Genomic DNA, 23,757 nt, shown 5'->3' on the forward strand with positions numbered 1-23,757 from the left:
CACATCTCCCACACATAAACTAATGTTGGTTCTTTCATAATTTCATTCCTTTTAGCCTTGGGTGATTATATTAAAACACAGAAAATCCAATTTTCGTGGTTCAAGTGAAAGTACAAAATCTTGCTTGAGTTTCAGATCACAGCCAGGCAATTTTCATATTTCAACAAATGCATCTGCAATTATTATTTGTCTAACTTGATTCACACTGAATAAACGGACAGCCTCATCCTACTTTTAGCCACCGAGCAGCCCTTGCTACATCTGGCCGTTTGGTGCCTTGCTCAAAAGCACATCAGCAGTATCTTTTAAGAAAAAAACACAAAGCATTTACCATTTAATGCACTCCATTAAGATTGTGATGACGTGTCTGGAATTCAAATCACTCGCAAATATACTTGTTCAATCTCTCGGTTAGACTCTGGGCGGTGGCCCGGGTCATGCTCACACATCAGAAGGGATAAAAACAAGAACAGGAACAGAAGAGCAAAAGCTGCAGTAAGTATATGTGTGGCACTGGGAGAATAGGAAACAGGATTTTAGCATGCATGGACATGGACGTGGCTGCTGTGCTGAGGAAAAGAGCACAACAATGGCTCCTCATTTCAGATTTAATGTATCTAACCCAAGATGGACAGAAAGAAATGTTTATTTCATTATCCACTGAAAGAGTGAGGAAGAACACCACTTGGCTGGCTGACTGACTTGAATGCCTAGGTGCTTGGCAGATGGTAAATCACCTAACTGGCAGCTTGCTTAGTGAATGCATGTTCGGTTGGGTGGCTGTCTGGCCGTTGTTTCTGCTCTCTTCTCAGCTGGGGAATTGGTTATATAGCTGCCTGGCTGACTGGCTGACTGGTTGGCTGGCTCACCTTCTGTTTCCAAGAGTCACAGAACACACACACAATGATGCAGTCGCACACACATTTAACCTTCTTTCTCCTTTTCTACGCTCTGTGTATACATCAGCTCCCCAGGGTGTTGTTATTAATGAGTGCCCTAGAGAGATGTTGCAGTAGATATATTCACTCTCAGGGCCGTACACGCTTACACTCTAATGCCAATGCTTTCCCCCCCTTACTGTTTGCTATGATATGCTACATTTGATGAACAAAAATCTTAATCTAGTTTGTCGCTGTCTTCGCGTTACTGTGTACATGACAATCTGATTATGTTCAGCAACGATAGAGAGCAACAATCCATCCATTTAGCTGGAACCACACAGAGAAGTCTAAGTGCTCCAGCAGCCCTAACACAATCATGAGCCACAATTGATCTGTGTTGGTCAGAAAAACACTATTCAGGCTCGCACAGCTTTAATGCACATCACCCGTAAGCAAAGAGCTGTGCATGACTTCTATGAAATGAGTCCAGCTGACCTCAATACCACATACCATCTCGATATAATATCCCCTTCGTATAGAGATGCACTCTTCCTCCTTTCAGCCGACCCTCATAGATCATCCTCTACAAAGCCCTTCTCTCCTCACATGTATCAACATCCCTCTATTCATCCTTATCGTTCAACAATTGAGAATGTCACCTTCTCGCCAAGATAAGAGCTAATGCAAAGTAAAGCCGCGATGGAATGCGTGAATACAGTGACTGAGTATTGCATCCCCCAACAAGATTATGTTTTCATCCCTGCACGGAGTGGGTCTGATAACATGCAGGATATCTCAAAAACATATCAACTATCTAACATGAAATAAACCGTGATCCATAAGAAACAGCTGATCAGCGTGGCCAGTGATCCAGATCGGTGGCTGCCCCCATGAAAGAGCTGTATCTGTTAAGCATTTTACAGTATACTAACAATACCAAAAGAGGCTCGAGTCAGCAAATTGGGTAATTGGATTTTAAATGCCTGGTCATTCAGATAAATTATTGGATTTTCTGAAGAAAGTTTGATGCAGTTGCGTAACATCTTTCACTGGGATGCATGAAATTAAATTACTGATTTTAATGCATTACTTTCTTCAATACTCGCCGAAGGATATGAAGGAGACTAATTAAACAGCTGTGTTTGCTAGTAAAACATTAGCTTTTCAGAAACCCAATAAGTTCCACAGCTGCCTCTCATGACAGCATTGAACAGCACTGTCCAATGAGGGATTTAATCTATGACTGTAACCCAGAGGGTATCGGTTAGACTCACAACTAAATCAATGTGTAACAAAGCAGTGACCGACAGCTGAGGTCACCTGATGCATTCATGCGGGCCAACTTATAGATCAGGAACATCCTTTGCATCTCTGCTGTACTGTTAACAAATGTGAATGTGAGTGCTGATATCAAAGAAGTTTTCAATAATTGCTGCACCATTAAGTAAAAAGTTAAACTCACTAGCATGAAAGTCCATCGTTATCCATGTGATTTAAAGCCTCAACTCTCATGTCAGCACATTCCATATGTCTTAGTTGCATGAAAAAGCAGGTCCTTGGTGTTTTTGTTATCTTCTATAGATTTTAAAGAATCAAGAGAGGATGCTAATTCGAGTAGCCCTCTCTCTAGTGCCCCACACGTCAGTTAACAGACATCTGCAGAGGAGTGCACCTTGTAACAGTTTTACTACTCAAGCCAGATGGCTCAGACAGGAGGAACTCCACAGAGACCATTTAAAACATCAACATATGTCACAGATTAAGAGACAAAGCTGTCAGGATTCAGTCGCCCCGCAGTCAGTTTAAAAAACACAAAGTGTATGCATGCTTTATTTAATGTTGAGGACAGTAAAACTCCTGCCATACTAACCATACTGTTAAAGGTATAACGGAATATAAAAAAACAACAACATGAAACTGTAAATTACATTAGAATACCAAATGTATTTAATAAGGTATTCAACAAAACACATTAAATTACATGAAAACAAAAAAAGAATCATAAATCTACCCTGCTCTCTACCCTGTACTCTAGAGTCTATTTCAAAACAGCAAGGACATTTTTATTAATGTGCCAGAAGGTTTTTGTGACATTTTAAATGTCATGAAGCACTTTGTCCTTGCATCCACCTGAATATGACAAGTGTTAATTTTAACACAAAGACCTCAGCTTTTTAGTCTGTGGACTGAATCTAAAAAAAACCTTGCATGTTAAAGGAAATCAGTCTGGATTTAAGAAGATGCTTGGTGTCGTTGTGTGCGTCCAAGTGGCAAACATTTATATTATTTAATTGTATGTTTTATTGTGTGCTCTTGGCTAGCAATGTTTAGTATGCTGTTCCTCAAATTTTCATATTTACAGTAGAAGTGATAGAAGCTGTCATATATTGTAATGTAATAACTATATATGGGATATATATAGATTAGGAATTTTAATTTAGCTAACTCATATTACAATTAGATTACTGGAACATAATGTGGGTTTTGCTTTTTTTTTTTTACTGTAATTACTGGACTGTAATACATTAATTCAGTTTGTCACATTAAGTACACATCTAGCTGATTTCCTTAGATTAGCTTTTTAATGAAACTTTTACAAAATCTCTCTTTTCTTATGTTCCACTCTTTTCCTTCGTTAATTAGTGAGCTCCTCTCTTTCAACACTCTCAGCACTGTCAACAGTCACTCATGCGTTTCAAGCTCATCGCTCATTTTTCCCCATGCTGTCAAAGCTCATTGCCTCCATTTCTCAAGTTCCTCACCTCCCCCTGTCTAACTAATCAAATATCTTCCTGTGTTCAGTCAACCTTGATCTTAATCTTTAATATTATGTTACTCTGCCTCTGACACCAATCATAGGGCACTACACTTCCTTACATCACCACCATCTATTGTCTGTTTAACTTCTATCCACATGAGCTTGGAAGATGTTGCACTTTAAATGCCAAAAAACTTTTGTGTCTCATTGTTAGAACATTGTTATTCATCGCAACCTTACATTTCCTTACCAACATGGCATTTGGAGTGATATCAGGCTTACTGCATTTCCTCTGGACTAGACAGGCAGTGGACTTGACTGAGTTGTGGCTGTAAGGTTATTGGCAACAACACGATGCAACGATGTTGCAGACAAACCGCAGTCGAAAAAATAATTGAATACATATAAAGATAATAGAGAAACATGTCTCAGTGCGCCTTTTCGTGCTGTTTACTTTATGATATGGCATTAAAGTTGCATACCTTGTCATAAGAAACATCCATGTTCTTTTCTTTGTCTCAGAATCCAAATATGTTTTACCAAGTGGCATTGTAAAGTCAAAAATCATAAGCTCTTTGTGCATAAGAAAGTAACAATTCCCCAACAGCAGCTTTATCCATTGCCAGGTCTGTGTCTATTTCCCTCTGTGGAACAACACCACTGACAAGGCAGTTTCCAATTATAGAAGCCAGACACTCATCAAGAGAAGCACATTCCACTGTTCCCTGAGACCCTCCAGCGGCACCTTTACTTTGCCAACATGCGGCAACACATTTATTGGCATCAACTTCAATGTCCATCCACTTAATTTTCAGAATAGTTCGATCTCAAAGCTTGGGAGGTTTTGTTGTGCCCGGACATGCTGCTGCTCAACGTTTCTCTGAATGTTGCAGCTTGTGTGGCCTCAACCTTCAAATAATTCCCATCACTTTTTACACTAAGAGAACTTGAATTGTGATCCACCACTTTGGTGGTTTTACTCTTTGGTAGAAATGTGTCCAATAGATAATCAAAATACTTGAGAAATTAATGATATGGCCTACAACCTCAGTTGTATGTTACCATTTAGCTCAAAGCACTGCTTTGTAAGTACAGCCTCTTTATTCTGCATTTCCCTCTGTGGGAAAAAAGACAAAAAGAACAACTCAAACAAGTCTTGTGGTTTACTAAAGTGATTAAAGTTTGCATCCAGTTAGTCACACTATAGGATGTTTACATTCCCAAAGCAACTCCAGTCCAAGGTGTGAGAAAATCAGTGACATGTTTGCCGACAGCTCACCATGTTAATTCTGTTTAAAATGTTTTTTAGATTAGATCACAGAAAACCGTGAAAATCTTGCTTAAAAAACAAAAACAAAAAACCTTATGAGCTCTGATGATGCCTCCTCTGCTCGAACTGAGATGTAGGAAAGCACAAAAGGTCATATTTTACTAGACACTGGCAATGTTTCAGAGGATTTAATTACTTAAGATACCCACACTATTGACCCACGCGTAATTACTCACAGCACATTCCTCAAATTAGAGACTGACAGATGGGGCGCATGTATTATTTTCTGCTGTTTTGTGAGGGCTGTACATTCTACAGGCAGCGGTAAAGGAGGTTATTTGAATTGATCACCGATAAATCTAAGTGACAGTTGCAACTATCAATTATTTTCATTATGTGGTCGTTATACAGTTGTTTTCTCAATCAGTATCAAGTGGTTTTGTTAATTGTTTGGGGTATAAATTGTCTTCAAATTGCAGCAGCCAAATCCAAAAATTCAGGATTCAATTAACTATAACATAGGACAAGGACAAGCACACAATTGAGAAGCTCATCCACTAATTGTCTCAGCTCTAATTTAAATGGGTTCAGATTCCAAACTGCAAAAACAATTATTTTGTGGAGCATTTAAATCTGTGCTAGATGAAAGAATGCACTTCAAATTCAAAGACGGACATGAAAGCTTTGTGAGTGCCTTCAATAGCAAAACCTACAAAAATGGTGCTTTGCAATTAATAAGCACTTACTCTTGAAAACACATTTTCAAGCTAAAGTGGACTAAACTGCATTGCACTGATTTGCATGAATACAAACTTTGCTGTGCCACTCCAACTCCACCAACCTCAACGCAAGTTTATCTGAAGACACAAAAAACCAGCAAACACGTGAAACATAAAAAAAAAAAGAAAAGAAAAGTATGCTTGTGTTTCTTTGAAGTCTGTGTCAAATATATCAAGCATCACATTCATGCCAATATGTGTGGTCAAGCCCACATTCAGTCAGGCCCACATTGATATTCAATACAGCACTGGAAGACAAATTCTTAACCTTCAGTATGGCTTTAATGGATCTTGGTTATGTGGCAGTAGAGGGACAGTGGTTTCTAGCCACTGTGTATTTGATGCAGTTTAAATTCTGACTTCTTTCAGATCTGTGGAGCTCTATTCATCACCAGAGAACACCGCAGGGAGCAGAGACTGAAGGATACCGAGGGGAAATTATATATACACAACTCCTCTCTGGGGAAGACATGAGCCACTCACAGAGTACAAGAGAGCAAGAGCAAGAGACAGTGGAGAAAGAAGTCAGCCGCTTAGGGACAAAGCCAGAGCACTGGAGAGTCAGTACATCAGCGAGTGAAACATTAGTTGTGATCTATAGAAGAGGTATGCAGTACCATTATAACCACTTAAATGAAAGCCAGAATAAAACAAGAGTGTTGTCTTTAACAGACTGTGTTGTGCTTGCATTAACTCTTGGTATGCAGTTCAAAGAAAAAAAAAAAAGCACTGCAAGTAAACTACAGCAAAAATATAAGCATGACAGAATGTGCATTCTTTACAATACATAAAACCAGTGGTTTGTGCAACAATAGACATTATGCTTGTAGAAAAACAAGTACACAATAAACAAGCATTTTATAGTGTGATTATCTTCTGGCTCATTAACCACCACAGCTACTAATTTTAACGGACAGGCAGTGGGCCTATAATAAAAACCAGATTTCTCCACGTTATAAAAAGGGTAGTATGTCATTTGCAAGAAAATAAGTCAAGCAGACTACTGACTTCTCTAATTTCGCTTCTAAGTTTAGTCTCCTGAGTGAAAGGTAGAAAAGAGACATTCTCCTTGTGATCTTAGCTTGTCATTGTGATATGGTGGTGAAAGGTAGAAATATGAATCATTGTCTTACTGGCTGCCTACACTTACAGCTATAAATCTGTTTTAGGTTTTATAGAAAATATTTGCACTGAACACGTAATTAAACAAAATCCTCTCTGTGAGTCTCTTCTCTATCTGTCACACCTAGAACAGCTGACTAGTAATGTATGTCCATGTCTGGCTAAATGGCACAGAGTGCACATTTATGTAGCACTTCTCTATAGTTTATAAATGCTTTTAAAAAAAAAGAAAACTGCATCGTGTAATGATGACAACAACCTTAAGAAGACAAGGACAAACTGCAGAAAAAATCTTTTAGTGTAAGAAAATAACTCTAAGTACATAAGTACAACTAGCCGCCAAGTACATAACATGGTGTGTGGACACAGTAAGGAAGTCCTCTGACACAGGCGTATGACCCAGTTCACTGTGTTTACAGCATCAGAAGTGGGACTGGCTTAGGACCAGAAGACAAACAATGATTCAATATGATGGACAGACCTGCAGTCTCATTACATACTGACTTGAGGGAAATATGCTAGAGGGCACTCACTCATTATGGCTCACACGCTCAATGTCATGTTTGTGTACTGTGCAGCTCACAACTTTGAGATTACAATGCACAGTTGAGTAATCGCAGCATTGACAGCAGATATGGATAGTGCACGCACTGTATTAGATATCATATATAACCAAAGCTTTCCCATGCTTCAATATATTTTAATGAATTATGTTTAAAAAAAACTGAATTCTGTATTAAATGTGCAGGATTTTTTAACAATTAAACGGAAATCAAACTCTCCCTCTCTCTCTCTCCCTCTCTCTCTCTCTTCCTCTTTAACTTCAACACTGCCCACTTATAGCTAGTGCAAGTCCTGACAATGGGTGTGTAAGATGAATGGAGTAAGACAAGAGAAGACAAATGGGTTAAGATACCGTTCAGATTTCACTCCCTGATGAACACACTGTATGGGTATGGCATGGTTTCAGAGTGTCATGTGAGGCTGAAACCGCAGCTGGCAGTGAGTTCTGCCTGAGAGCAAAGACAATGAAGACTGGCAATGCTATGAACCTCATCCACAACCTCAAGCGAAAGCATGTTGTCAACTATGAGTGTAGCAAACTCTAAAGGGGATACTTCTTGTGAGGTTTACTCACATGCTTTTAGGTTTAAGAGTAGATTTACATAGCAGCATTGTTATCTGGTGCCATCAAGTCTGAAAACTTCTGGATGAATATTCTAACAATCTTAAGGTTGAGCTGCGACTTTCCAGCACATTAACTACACAAGCAGTAGGAAAAATGTGTATCAAATGGTCAAAATACTTATTTTAACATTCCCAAACCCTGCAGCCTATGAAATATGAATTTCTATTATGTTACAAGTGGAGCCATGAGTCATCTTGAGCTAAATGATGTAGATGAACACAGGCAGGTAGGCCATTCCTGAGGGAGAGGATGGAAGTAGGGCACAGCCATTCAGTGCTCAAAGGCCCTGCAGACACATTGCAATTTTTTTTAATCAGTCCTGCATCTAGAAAAAAACAGATAAAATGTAACAAGCTACCACATTTTCTCTATCCCTTTCTAACTCTGCACATATAAGGCAAAATCAAAAAGTATAGCAGTGTTGTGGAAATTTCTCTGCTGCTGGTGAAGAATGAAATAGAGACTTCTGCCGGCCGACAAGAAAAGGTCAAACAACATGCGAGCGGTCAAAGATTAAGAAAGACCCCGAGGATGGGGAGACCTGAACATTTATGCCTGAGGGGGCACCCCTTTCACATCTCTTTGTCTGCTGCAGGAGTCGGCCCCTCCAGGAAGTGTTTTCACACCCTTTTGTCTACTGCAGGTATTGGCGCAGACACCCCGTTGGTGTGTTTTACACCTGAGGTATTCTGCAGGATCTTGTATTTAGGTGCAAAATTGAGTCTAGGCATCACAATTTACAAAGAAAAAAAAGGACCTGTGTCTTATGTTAAGAAGAGGGAGGTTGTGCGTCTCTAGTGGCTGAAACAAAGAAATTGAATTTACTATTATAGCAGAAATAGCTGGGCCTCTACAACTCCTGTATTTACATTGTGAAGCTGTGAGCGATTTCTTTGACTCCTTCTTTGCAGAAAACCCTCTGCCAGGCAAACCTTTCTTGACATAAATCTGGACAGATGTCAAATGTGGCAAATATCAGGCTGAAGGCTAACTACTGGAAAACTACCAACATTTCTTTTTCAGAGTTGTTGCTTTGTCAACATGATGCAATTGTCATGTCACTGAAACATTTTGCATTCAAGCAGCTGCCATTGCAACAACACTTTGCATGCACATAGCAAAACAGCAAATAGGAAGGTACCTTGTGGACTTTTCTTGTAAACAGACAAAATGATGTTTCTCACCAGAACATACTGTGTCTAAAAATGTGTTGACTGTGTTTCCCTCATACAAATACTTACACAGACAGTTTTCTAAATATTTTTCTAAATTCAAATTTATTTTATAATGCTATTATTGATCAAAATCTCCAATGGGTAACTTCAACTTTCACAGTTTTTGGCATTGACCAATTTAAACATCGACTGACTTTTTTTTCCCCCTGTGTGGTCGTACTGTTGGAGAAAAATGAAAACACTGGCAATAAGAACCAAGGTTGCATCAGAAAAAAAATCACTCATCTGATTGCAAACAAGACCTAAGTCAGCCACATACTTTTAAAAATGTACAAATTGTAAAGACAGCTGCCACCACCCCCCACCAGCCCTTAAAGTTTAAAAAAAAAAGTGAGCACCTACTCAACAGTTTGATGAAAACTGCTTCAGACAAGAACTTCCCCCTCTTCTGCTATTCTCCACATATAATCTCCCTACACATCCCTTTCCTGCACTCTGCTCACTGTCCTCAAAGCATCCTCATGAGATCTCATCACTAATGAAATCAGTGCACCCCTCTAACTAATGTAGCCATGGCGACTATTTCCCAAATGAGCAAGGTGACCTTCTGTAAAATGCATTCAGGGAAAATGCAAGCAGATTAAGATTTGCCTGAAACAGGATGGATCTATTTCATACTTAATAAATCTAATTTATTGTACAACTGGCCATGAAATCATGCAAATTAACAGTACAACAAGGTGTGGATGGCACTGTTAAAGGCAAGCCATTGTCAGCATTATTACAGAAAAATCTACAGATTTTCAAGGTTGTTATTTTTTTCCAATTTTGTAAGATTGACAGATAGGGACAAGTTCTTTGTACAACTCTGAAAAGCTGCTGAATGTGTGCTGTCACCGTCTGTGAAAGGTGAAGGTGACTACAGTCTTTACTTTGTGGTTAGCCACTACTGTGAGAGTGACATTGACATTTTTGATGTTTATGGCAAAATATCAATCTTTGAAGTCAGACTTCACACAGCATGCATCAGAAAGATGTAATGGATGTCATAACCACATTTCAAGTCATATCCAAGGAGGAAGTGAGTATTTATACAGATTTATAAAGGGCACGGTTACACAAAAAAAATGGAGAACATTGCAAGGAGACTGTAATGGAAGCAGATATCTGGGTTAGAAGAAGCATTTTGCTTGTGAACTGGTTGCACTGCTAGTTTGAATAAATAAAGAGCTGTACAGCGGCAAAACTAATGCAAAAGAGAATAAAAACTTTGCATACTACTATGCTGCAGTGGGGGTTCATGTGTACTTCTTTATAGCCTAATAGTCTATAGACGTTTAAATATATATGTGTAAAGATGGCTTGGAATAGTACGAATCATATAGACTTGTACAGTTCCAAAAAAAAAACAATGCCAATAGAAAGCACTGACTAATGAGTGTTTATAACTGATCGTATTTCTTTTAAGATTATCTTTTGGCTTTTTCAAGCTTTATTTCAACAGAGACAGCTAAAGAGTGACAGGAATGCGGGGAGAGAGACGGGGAATTACATGCGGGAAAGAGCCACAGGTCATATCGCCCTGGGCTTCCGCAGCAAGGACTGAGCCTTCACACATGGGGCAGCTGCTCTACCAACTGAGCTAAACAGACAAACAGACGCAATTAATTTTGCACACTTATGACTGGTTAAAGCCATATTGTATGGATGTACCATAAAAAAGGATCTTAAATAATTTTGCTACACTGATATAATCAGGTGAATGGTACCTGTGCCATGCCCCGTACACCTGTCCTTGTACTATGTAACTTTATGCACCAGGTACCTGCAAGGTGCGAACACTTTATGGCATCAACCTACACATCCCCAACTATTTTATTGAATTCATTGATATGATGTCACTTAAAAAGGCTTAAAGGAATTCTCCATCCAAAAGTCTTGTGAGTAGGGTTGGGAGTAGTTTTAGATGTTTCTATGAATATTCTGATACTTTTATCTACTGTGGAAACATGTTACTGTGGAAACATTTATATTGTTGAATGAATACCTGGCCTAAAATGATACTAAAAAGACTAAATGTTTTGGGTGGCTAATTACTTTAATGTTGCTAGCCTAGTTTAAATGCTCACAATAGCGATTTAGCAGTGCTAAAATGATTGTTTCATTTGATCATTTTACAGTTACACAGCCAACATTCAGTTGTTGTGTATTGAACATAAGATGGTATTTTTTTGCATGTGTGGTTATACAGATCAGGCAATAAATACTTGCTCAGTGTCATGGCATTGGACTGGTTGGATCCCAAAATGCATTATTAACAAAGAATGGTACTTCATCATGCTAAAGAGAAAGAGCTTTGCTTCCATAAACACGGGTAACTGCCAGGATTTACAAAACATTTACATTACTGATGTGAAAAAATGTCCTTTTTAAATTTTGCAGAGTGTCATACTGAAAATTAGCAGCAATGGGAAAAGTAGTAATTAGTTTAAAAAAATAATATCATCCAGCAAAGCTGGATAATCCTGGTGAGCTGTTGTGTACAGTAGAACGGTCTCTTATGATGATGTAATTGCAAAAATTGCTAAACAATCTGAAGGGTTCTACTAATGGCTCTGTAATAGGAACCCATCAAGACCAGACTGTACAATCTTCCCTATGGGCCTACTACAAAATCCATCTCCTGTTAATAAGAAAATGGTCCAGGGCCGATTTATTAGCTAGTCAAATCCCCATAGTGGACTGAAATCAACTCATGACTCATGGTCCTAAACTGCTACTCCACCTAAAATCTTCTTAATATCACATACACACACCCTGTAGGCTTGAAAGTTAGCAGTAAAAGATAGCTGCATTCTCTTTCAAGAGCTTGCTATGGTCATGTTGATTTTCAGAAAAAAGGTTTCATAATTTGGTTCCCTATAACTCCTGCAGAACAATCCATGTTTTTAAGCTGTCCATCACCACGCTCAGAACACTCTGACTAAACACACTGCTTCCATTTGTAGAAAGCATGGTAGGTTGTTTTCAGCTGTTCATGCCACTTTTGTATGTGTTTGTTGCAACAGCAGGTCCCCATGCAAGCTACAATTGGAAACAGTATATTTAGGCATAACTTGGCAAAACAAAGACTGTTCTGATCGTAGAGATGAACAGAGTATTTCTGCTGTCAATCTTTGGAGCCTATATGGGAAATCTAAAAATGAAATCATCAATTAATGAGAAAAGAAAAGATAAGAAAACTTTACATTTTACTTAAAGTCTACTGATTTTAACAATAACCAGATGGGAATTTTAGGACAATACACGTTCTCTACGTTATGCAAATCTGCATCAGCAATCACTATATATTTCTATATTATAAGTGATCCATCTAGCAATGTTAACAAAAGCGAAAATCTTATCTTATGTTATTTGGAATCATGTTTCCATAAACCTGTTAACAGACAGGCAAATAATGCCATCGAAGATATATTGTCCTTGGTGGTGGCAATTAGAAAAAAAATCTATTTCAAGTTGATATCTAGATCATGTGAAGCATGTTAGATTTTCTTCCAAGCACAGTAAATCTGCACATGAATTATTCATGCATGCTTTCAAATAGGCTGCTTTTCTTTTTTTGTATCTGTCTCAAGGAAACAAATATGCAAATTACAGATGACCTTGTGTTTCTGCAGGGAAGTTATAATGTACACCACAAAAGGCATGGAATACCTGCTGGCAAGCCTTGGCATTTGATCATTTGCTGTGCCTCCATAACTCAATTAATTACAAATTTGATTCAATTTACTTTATTACCATCATAAGACTGAAGCTGTATTCTACTATATACACCACTAAAAGGCAGAAAATACAGTCAGTCAGGCAGCCAGGTGGTCTCAATGGTTCACATGATGGACATGTGGTCATCCGCCGAATTGCCCATGTCTGTGAGTGTCTGCATTCTGGCTCAAGTTTATTACCAACTGGTCTGTTTGTGATTCGACCATGTGGCAACAAACATATGGTTGTAACAGAACATCCAGACTTTTATGGTAACATGTTGGCAAATAATAACCAATGTATTCATATAGCAGAAACAGAGAATCACGGGCATCCGTTTGACTGTTCTTGCTATTGTCAAGTCTAATATTAGTATCTCTGTGGCTCAGGAGTCAAGGCAAGGTCTGTTTTACAACATCCCTAGGTCCACTTTGGTGGGGGACAGACAGACAGACAGGCAGGCAGACAGGCAAATGGGTAGACAAAGAGGTAGCCTGACTAATGGGGGAATTTTGTGTATATGTGTGTAAGTGTGCGTGTACTCTGTATTTATAAGTGCTTGTATATATGTGTGGATATTTCAAGTTTTGTTGAAACGGGGTATGCTGTGATTATTTGATGCTGACATTTTTTCCCCACTGAAGTTTGATCTATTATTCTTCCAGTGTGTGATGTTCAGTTTATTTCTTGTTTTCCAGTTTAGGAAGATTGTTTTCAAAGCTAGGGCTTTGAAGAGTGTAGTTATAACGTGATTATGTAATTGTACTGATGATATGTCTCCTAAGATGCAGAGATGAGGGGATAGGGGGATGCGAGAGCCTAATATATGTGATCTGAGACTTGTATCCAAAATTGTCTAATAGGTGTACAGTACCAGAAAGCATGCATGTAATTGTCTGTGGTGTGCTGTGTGCAATAAGTGCATTGATCTGATGTAGTGAAATCCATTCTTGTAATCTCTCACCTGTGTAGTGTGTTCTGTGGTTAACCTTGAATTGAATAAGTTGTAAATTTGGGATTTTGCAATGAGTAAAGTTATTTTTGCATATTTGAGACCAGAAATCTGTGTATGGAGTGATGGAGAGATCCTGTTCCCACTTTGAGGTCGGGAGAAAAATGTCAGTGGTGTTCAGAAATGTCTATATAACAGAGCTGGAAAACTTTGAAAAGTCATCTATGATAACTGTTTGATCTTGCGTGTTAAATGTATTGTTGATTTTAGGGAGGATAGTGGACTTAAGCTGTAAGTATTGGAGATATTGACTGTTACAAATGTTGAACTTCTGGACTAATTGTTGAAAATTGATGATTTTTGGAATCATGTGCAATATGAAAGTTTAATGGTTTCCTGTTTATTGTAAAGTCTGGGTTGTTCCAAATTGGTGAATGAGTGGATGGCGCAACCGTAGAGCCTTTGATATGAAACAAAATTTCCACCAAATTTCTACCAAGGTGTCAGAGCTGAGGCTATGGAAATATTCTGAAGACAGGTGTCATTTTTAATTGTTTGGCTGATGAATGAATGAATGAAGTTGTTTTGTCGTACGCTGATTGCAAGTGGCTCCAAGAAGATTGCAAGGAGTGACGGAGAAATGGTGGGGGATCTTTATTGTCATTCCCCATTTCTCCCTTTTCCTTCAATCCCTGTCATCTCATCACTGTCAATTAAATCTCAAATAAAGGTATACAAAACACCCTCAAAACAAATATTTGATTAGATTAGCTCAAAGTGCATATAGCTGCATTCATTTTCTTCAGTGTTTAAAAGGTAAAATATACTTTAATATACTTTAAATGTAGACAGGACTTGTAATAGTGACACGTATTACTCAAGCTATACAGTAACACAGGCCTCATTTATCTAGCTTTCTTTTCAATGATGCAGAGCTAGAGAAAGGCATTTGTCCAAGCGATCAAGATGCAACCCACCACAGGGTTCGTCTCATGTTTCATGACCAGAGCAGGTTGGCTCAGATGTGTGTGTGGCAGGTCTTCAGATTAGAGCTGACAGATGCTGCAAGAAACACCGCCTGAGAGGCAAACAGGAAGGGGAATCAATAGATGTAAACAGCATGTGTGAGAGCAAGACAGAGATGATAAAGACAATAGGAAAGATTGAAGGAAAAGGTGAAAAACAGGGTAGTAACTGTATGGCAGTGAGAGATTATGTGCACAGACCTATGTTATTTGTGTGTGCATGTATTTGCATCAGTAAATCAGGAGAAGATATACTCTGTCTCAAGATAACACACTGATTGACAGAAAGAAAGAACATTGGCAAAGGGGAAAAAAGGGAATCATTTCAAATCTGAGGGGAGTAATCTGAGAAACAGGTATGGGGTATTAAGGACTAGCAAGACTGACAGTTCCCACAACACTCCCTTCATTACGATGCAGTACAAGAATCCTGATCATGTTCAGGGAGCCTTGCAACTTGTTGTCAGGTTGTTTATTGTTAGTCCATTTCTTCCAGCAGGTAGTGCTTAATAGCTGCCCTCCTGATATCTGTTGCAATCTAACTGCTCTTCCAAAGCCATTAAGTCAGATCATATGTTTTCATTGTGACCTCACTGGATTGTGCTGGGAGTGTGCTGTTCCCCAATTTTGTCTACCTCATCAGCATGCCATTCAAAGAAGAAGTATAGGGCGGTAGAGTAGGTGATAAAATGATCTCAATATGGGATTGTGAAAAAAAATTCCGATAAAGATGATAAACGTTTGCCGCTTTTTGACGATATGGATAGGTCTAACAGCCTATCCCAGAGTGGAAATAAACAAGATGACAGCCAATTAGGCTGCAGGTTGTTTTCTTTGTTGTCAAAGTACATGCCAATCCCCTACCGGTGAAAAAAGGGGATATTAAAGTAGATTGCCTCTGAAAAAGAATGAGTGGCACCTGAGTGTTTTTTGCCTCTTTCTCTCTCTCTGTTGCTGCGTGCTTGCATCAGGGTGGGGCGAAGCTCTTCCACACACACACACACACACACACACACACATACATACACAGCGGTTTAACTTCAGAGCAGAGCTTACAATAGAGGGAATGAAACAGACTTTAGGACATATGTTACGGATTTCAACAATTAATTATACAAATTATCCATAAGTGCAACAAAAGAAAGACAATATGACTAATTTAAACACCTACTGAACAAGCAGAACACATATATTAAGTTAAGTCATGCTCCAAAGATAAGGAAGTAGTTGACAAAAAAGTAACACAATGTTAAATACAGCAAAATATGCCATTGGTCCAATCAAGGCAGGAAACAGTGATCTTTTCCAATAGCTGAAAAGGTACCAAATTATTTTTAAGTTTTATAACAATTTTATTTATATATTTATTTATATTTTTTAATACTTTTGTTTTTAATATTCAATAAATGATTCTCTCAGGCTTCAGTATACTCAGTATACTCTTCAAAATGGCAACAACATTATCAAAATTATATATTGTGATAAATATCAGTATCGAACAATACAGAAAAGATGATCATGAGTTTTTTCACTCACACCTCTGTCCAATATCACCCGTTTCTAGGAAGAATTTGATCACCTCCATTTGAAATACAACACTTGACTGTTTAATAACCTTTACTTGGCCATTAGCTTTCATTTCACAAAAATATTTAAATGCCCATGTGCCTTTTAAAAGTGTACACTAATAAATGCTGACTAATTTATGTTTTCATAAGTCCTTCCACAGCTTTGATACAGATATTCTGACAGAAATAATCAATAATTCATACGGCTGTACGGTCTCTCTCAAAGCTATAATCAGCATACTGTAGACTAGACTAGTCGCTAGAGTCTTTATCACCCTGTGGAGTGTAATATGATCAGCACAGCACAGCCAGCCAAGAGCCCAGGGAATCACACAGCATCAAGCAGACAGTCTAAAGAGGCTCTGGCTTGTAGCCTGTGACAAGGCTGTCCTTCAAAAACGGTTTTCATGCATTTTATTAGCCTAACAGATGACCAGTGAGGAAAAGGGAGCCAGGGGGGAGCTATGAAAAACCAATGCCTGTTCCTGCTGGTAAAAATTAGATGACCAGCCCTCTCCGCTTCACATACGCTGTTAGAGCTCCATTTCTATTTGAGATATCCCCATTTCAGCACAGCTCCTCTACTTTATGAAGCAATAATGTTTTCCTAGAGCCAGTCACACACACTGGCCTGTGGTTCCTGCTGGACAATGTCCAGTTTTCACATTGGACAAATATGTTCCCTGAACACGATCCCACTTCACCCTTCTAACTGCTGTGCTGTACAACAACAGATGTGTGCATTAAACATTCATTTCCCAGTTGTGAATTTTGATTTCAATCAGTATTTGCTTTGGTAGACACGACTTACTCTGTGCCTGTAATCCACTAGCCTACAAAGTTGTTTTCTTTTATTTTCATGTAGTTTCGTTTGAAATTAGCTGGGATATATAATGATCACAGAGAGCTGTCTGACCCCAAAACAAGGAAAGCAATTCCTGCTACCACTTTCATTGTGCAACACTAAAATTGAAGGAATCAATAAAAGAGATTTGTGTTGTTACTTCATGCTCTACAAAAGAGAAGCAGAGGCTGCTAAACTGTCCCTGCATTTTCCAATATATGGAAGCCACTGCATGTCTGACATGTCAGGTTTCCATAATGATCAAAGGTTAGATAAGAACTGACAAAAGAAAAAGGCGCGCGCGCACACACACACACACACACACACACACACACACACACACACACACACACACACACACACAGACACACACACACAGAGAGACAGACACACACACACACAATGTGGAAATCTCTCAATTCTGAGATGAATCAGAATGCAGACATGGAAAATTCTGCATGGATGCAGTGGATACGCTTAATAAAGAGGGCAGGCAGGGGTTAGCTCAGGAGGTACTGTACACTGTGCACCCCTCTCTCTCCACACTAGCCGTTTTCATCCTGAGCTGCAACAATGAAGAATGTAGCGAGCCCAGCCAGTCAGTCAAAAATTGAGGAGGTGCTGTCAACTTTGCCGTCCAACTCCGAGAAAGAAGAAGAAACAGACGGTGGCACACAAAGAGCTTGTTGATTAACCATTACATGTGATTCCTGTCACGACTGACTCGTATGTAGCAATAACAGTAATAGTAATGCTTACGTACTGAGGTGAGTCACACATATACTGGTATGAAAAGCTGTTGCTTTTTATATTCGTTGAATCAAACTACAGTACCAGTAGCAGAATAAAAAAAATCGTTGAGAATCATTGACAGCATTGAATCGTAATTAAACTGATTTGTAAGAATTTCTTAGGGTAAAGGAAGTCCCTGTCAAGCTGTACCACCCTACACATTTTGGCAACATGTCAATGAAAGACAGGTAAACATGCTAAAAAGGTATCCACAAAAATAATACAAAACCCTCATTTAACATGAAATCAGTAAAGTGGCCATCACTGATTACGCGGTAAACTCGACACAGAACAAGAGAGGTGTGTCGAGGTCACTGTACTTGAGAAGTGTTGGTGTTTTGGAGGTCAAGAAACATTTCAACTACAATTGCAGTTAAAGAATGTCACTTTATAATTATATTACAGACAAGGCTGACAGGAACAAAGACTGAACAGTGACTGTTAATACTATAGACGTGCTAATGGCTTCTGAGTAGCTGTCAAGTGGCATGGGTTTTTATGGTTTCCCATGAGGGTTTCTGGTTATATTCCATCCACTTAGTGAATGTAATATAACCATATTCCACCCACTTCTATGCATGCATATGTTCCTTGATTAAATAAAAGAAGCCTTTATCCCCTAAGCATCGAATATGTACTGTACATCTACTACTATGATCCTTTTATAAAATATCAAGAAGCTTTTGGCTTTACTCTATGTTTGACAGACTACAATGTCAATCGATATGGCTGCATCAGTAACTTCCTAGTATGCTCATCTTTCAAAGCTCTGGTAAGTCACAAAAATCGCCTGAAGAAAGAAAATACTCAATACTCCTTATATTCTTCCTGAAAGAATGGGTCAATAAGATTTAGACAAGGGGCTGACATTCACATAATTATCTGCCTTTCATACTGTGACACTAAACACGACGGAGAAATCATACAGTGTCAGAAATGATCACTCGTGACCCATTTTAATACCTAAGATACAAGATGTTTGATGCTGATCTCTGCTAATGGAAAGTTTAGTACCATGTCCGCAGTGTATTCATTAGCATTTTCTGGGCATCTTTCACATGCCTGGGAGTACAGCCATACAGTAGATGTGTACTGTGCCAGTTCTGGAGCAGCCTATGCAGTATGATTATGGCCATGACTGGGGTTATATATAGCCACGTACCCAATAGCAGTTCCTGCCTCACTCACTAACACCCTTGGTATCTAATGACATAGCCAGGGGGTTATGCTTTATACTGGCTAAAAAACCTCACTCTGGCACCGGCAGTCACAGTAGGAGGAGGGCTGGTTGGAGAAAAATCCACGACCGTTAAATACAGCGTACAGTGAGGGGCCAGGAGTACGTTTTCCAATCTGCTGCTACTGAGGGGACAAAATGTCCAGAAGGAATACCTTCCATCCCATCCCTACTTAGATGTTTCATCCTTTTTTTGTTGACGTTTCCTTTTTCACCCACTGCCGAATCTTGATTGCGATTTGACAGAGAGAAGAGAAATCATGATCCTCCTCTTCAATGACATCTCCAAAGATAACCCCCCCCGCAACACCCCCATGGCAGGGACGGGCGGGGAGAAATGGAAGAAATGCCATCTCCTCATCAAAGGATGCTCCAGATTCTTTCTGAGGTCTCGTAGAGTCCTTGAGCAGCATTCAGGCTCAGCCTAGATTGTGACACATTTGGGTGATGTGTTTTACCTTGGGGCTGCTGGGCCTTGTGCCAAACGAGCCGCTCGGGCACACACAGCAACATCCACAGTCCTCTGGGGGGAAAAAAATCTGCTGTCTCTCTCTATATGTAAGATTGATATGAATTGTATGTGTTGAGCAAGTAGCAGGCTCTTCTTAGTAAGTTTTCTACAGGAACATTGCCTCAGAAGTTGTTTTATTGTTATAATAAGGAAATGTGTCTTGTTTGGAGCTGCTTGCAGCAACAACTTCAGTTTTTCATTTGACAATGTAACTGGCATAATTAGAAAAGTCAATAAAGCACATGACTTAAACCTAAACAGCACATGCATTATGCACCACCTCTGTGTAGGATTAAGAGTATATGAAAGGTGGACTATATCTATACTTAGTAAAAAGCTTTCAAGCCTAGCAGAGGAGTCAGTAGTCTTCCAGTAGCTTAGTTTGCATGTTCTCAAGGCTACAAAACTCATCGGCATATGGATTATACAATCTATAAGGCGATATGTCAAACAATGTTGTGTTCATAAAACAATAGATTATGAATTGTAAGTGTGTCAAGTGTTATTTTCAGCGTAATTTTACGCGAAATGAAAACAACTACTGTTAACTGCAGCTGGTCTGCTTTCACGCAACAGCTTCTGTTCTGCTTGTCTTGCAATATGCTGCGCATCCCATAATCACCTGCACTGTTGCCGTGAACAATGTGTCATGACAGGGTGGTATATTATGATTACATGATGTTTTCATTTAATGACATCCACGCCAGATGAAGGCCCCTGTGAGTCACCGTGAGCACTTGCAACCCAACAGATACACAGCACATTAAAAAAAACAACACACACAACCAATCATATTATTCTATTGACTAACACATAATGGCATGCTGGGCTGTGGTATACAAGTGGCAATCTTGATTTAGCCTGGTGTTCCTGCATTGCACTGGAGTGCAATGTGCCCCTTATGTAATTAACGTCCTGTCTTAAATCTGATTTGTTTGGGTTAATCTACGTATGATTACCCTCCTGAAGCAGATGTGAAATGTGCTCAAATGATATTTGATGCAATAGCATCGCACAAACATCTCCTGTTGAATTTCATTATGTTAGGATAAAGTACAAGTTCAGTGCAACATCTTAACATCACATGGGCGTTGTAGTCCAGCATACCACTCTGCAATGTCACTTCCATCTGTGCTCTCCTCCCTCCCTCGCCTTCCTGGCTTCTCCTCCATGTGACTAGCCTGCCACTGTGACAGGGACCATTCTGTCTGTCGGCCACACAAGCCAGTGGACCTGCAGGCAAGTATCACTCCTGTCTGAACTAAATGTTTTTTTTAAATAGGAAAGGAAGAAATAAAGGAAACTGCGATCTGTCTGAGAGAAACTTGCATCCGCAAGAGTCACTTAAGCCAGGGAGCTGAGGTGACCTTCTCAGATTTCATTTGAGTTAGTCTTTTTTTTTTTTTTTTTTTGTTCCTCCCTCCTTCCCAGAACAAGTGAGTAATTAGAGCAGAAACATTTCCCCACACACCCGGGCTGTCTGCTCTGAGTGCAGAGCCGCTTTTGTGTCTATATGCAGGCAGGCTTCACTGAAATTGCTGTTGCTGCAAACATTACTGCTGTCATTTTACAGTAGCTGCTCTGGTTTAATACATATGGCGCGAGCTACATCTGAAGAATACCCAGTGCTTGTCATATATGCGCTAATATTATCCATGCTGCCATGTGCAGTAAGTCAGATTATTGTGAGTGTCATTTCAAAAGAATGTGGTCATCGTGTATTAGTGATGATGTAAAGCCCTCCTACCATATCTCCTTCCCTCACAGAGACCAAAGTATAATTTAACTTACAAACATGAACATTCGTCTACCTAGTGAGCCAGTATTACTATCTTAGATGTTCTGTTCAGGGCAAAGCACTCAAACATAATCCCTGTGACCTGCCTAATTAACACCTCCATCAGTTCCTCTTTTCATTTCATACATTATCTTTAATTGTGCCAGATATTACAGATATAAGCATAAAGATAAAAAAAAAAAAAACACCACTCAGTCACCTCTCTTGACTTCCATAATTTATTTTTTTGGAGATATTAACCGACCCTTTCCAGGCTCACACATCTTTCTGACCTAGATTAAACCAGCCAACTGTTCGCTCCGTTGTTCTAAAAATATGAAACAGATTTAAGTTTGGGGATAGAGGGATTTAAGTGTGTAAAGAGGCTTGACCGCAGTGCTCTTAATGTGATAATTTGGTTTCTATTTGTCTTTTTTTTTACCTTTTCGCCATCGACTGAGCAATATACTTTATCCATCCTTTCTTAAACATTACATTACTGTTCGTAGTAAATGCTTTCGACGGTGGGGCACAAAAAGTGATGTAAAACAGAGGTCGAACATAGGCTGAGACAAAAATAAATAAAAAATGAGTGTATTGTCCTCAAAGTTATGACTAAATACGATCCAAAAGACTTATCCGACCTCGCGCGTCAGGCAAGCACACAACGCCCATCTTCATCGAGGGAAATTAGAAAGAGACACAAGATGAGGAAAAGCTGTTTCTCTTTTTGCCCTTACCGTCGAAGACCTTGAAACGACGACGGCCACGACATCCTGGATTTCTTCAGTCCGGGTCGGTGCCCCGTGTCCACTGCGTAAGTCCGGTCCATGTTCCTCGGGTTGAGGTATCTTTCGGTGTCCGAAAAGCCTCTTTGTCTCACTCGGTCGTTCTTGCGCACTACCAGCGCTTGGTGGTGGAGCGGAGAGAGCGCTGCTTGGTTCTGCTGCCTCCACAGATGTTTGGGCGCCTTCGTGCTCACGCCGGTTCCGCCGCCGGCGACCAAGGGCGCAGTGCCTACTTTCCCGCAGGCAGGGTCCATCCTCCTTGCCAAATTGTTTTTTTAAAACGCTTTTTAAAAAGAAGCAAACACTTTAGGAGCATTCAAATAAAATGACCCCGGGGTAATGTGGAGGGAGGACAAAGGGAGGGGGGCTTTAACAACACTACGAGTTAGGATGTTTTTTAGAAATTAAAAAAATAACTCCTACGGCAAAATTAGACCCCTCGCAGTAATTCAGGTAACTTTTTAGTTACTCTGGGTGCTTCACGGCCAGTTTGGAGTCTTTTTGAATCTCACGTAATGAGTTTAGCTCCATCAACTTTATCCTCACTGCCCTGCAGAAACACATTAGACAGGACCAGAAATGAATCCATTTAAGCATCACGAGGTACACCTCGAAAACTGCGGTTTGGAAGGGGAGGAAGTGTCCCTGAGTGAGGCTACGAGGAAAAACTCTCAATTGAGCCTGGTGTCCAAGTGCTCCCCGCTTTCTCCGTACACGCCCATTTCAGCAAGGTGCGAGCATGAGATGTGCAGCACAGGACAGTCCACACGGGCGGATAGTCTCTCCACAATATAACCCAAACTTCTGTGAACCTTGGCGGCTGTAGTTCAGTCCACGTACGGCATGCGTAAAACCATCCAGGCATGACAACACTGTTCTTCCCTTCTCAAGTCCCCAGCAGGAACAAGCGGCGATGGGATATAGGGAACAGGATAATAAATTAAACATGAGGGACCCACCCGAAGCACCTCCCCGGAAAAGCAGGAGGTGGGAGTGGGCAGAGAACCAGGTGGCCAAATCATATAACAACACTGAATCAGTATTATGATCCTATAGTCCCGTTGAGTATTAGATTCTTCTCAAAAGTATCAATTGTTGTAGTGTTGTAAAAGTGGACATCCTCTGGTTACAGCAGACATTAAACACACTGCAGGTAAAATAAGCTCACCTTTGTAATTCATTCATCTGTGCGTCATTGCAGGATGTGTGCCCATGCCTGTGATTTCCACAGGGGTACAGAGGAGTGCAAACACCCAGCCACCTTGTTAAATCTCCTCCTCTGTTCTGTTTGTCATCATTTCCAGGAGAAGGGGACTTTCAGGGAAGA

The 23,757-nt window shown here is 39.7% G+C and overlaps 1 protein-coding gene across 5 annotated transcripts in view; it reads right to left on the reverse strand.

Annotated features, from left to right (window-relative positions):
- pde4d (phosphodiesterase 4D, cAMP-specific) overlaps positions 1-23,757 on the reverse strand; it is a 159,549-nt gene that overhangs the window by 102,261 nt on the left and 33,531 nt on the right. The window contains exon 1 of one of the 5 annotated variants that reach the window (XM_019259889.2): positions 22,383-23,362. The exons of the other annotated variants lie outside the window; for them this stretch is intronic. Coding sequence (XP_019115434.1) covers positions 22,383-22,684 — 302 coding nt within the window. The 5' untranslated portion in view covers positions 22,685-23,362. Of the gene's footprint in view, positions 1-22,382; positions 23,363-23,757 lie in introns of those variants that run through there. 5 annotated transcript variants of the gene reach the window in all.

The sequence above is a fragment of the Larimichthys crocea genome, chromosome III (genome assembly GCF_000972845.2).
Source record: "Larimichthys crocea isolate SSNF chromosome III, L_crocea_2.0, whole genome shotgun sequence".
NCBI classification, from domain to species: Eukaryota; Metazoa; Chordata; class Actinopteri; family Sciaenidae; genus Larimichthys; species Larimichthys crocea.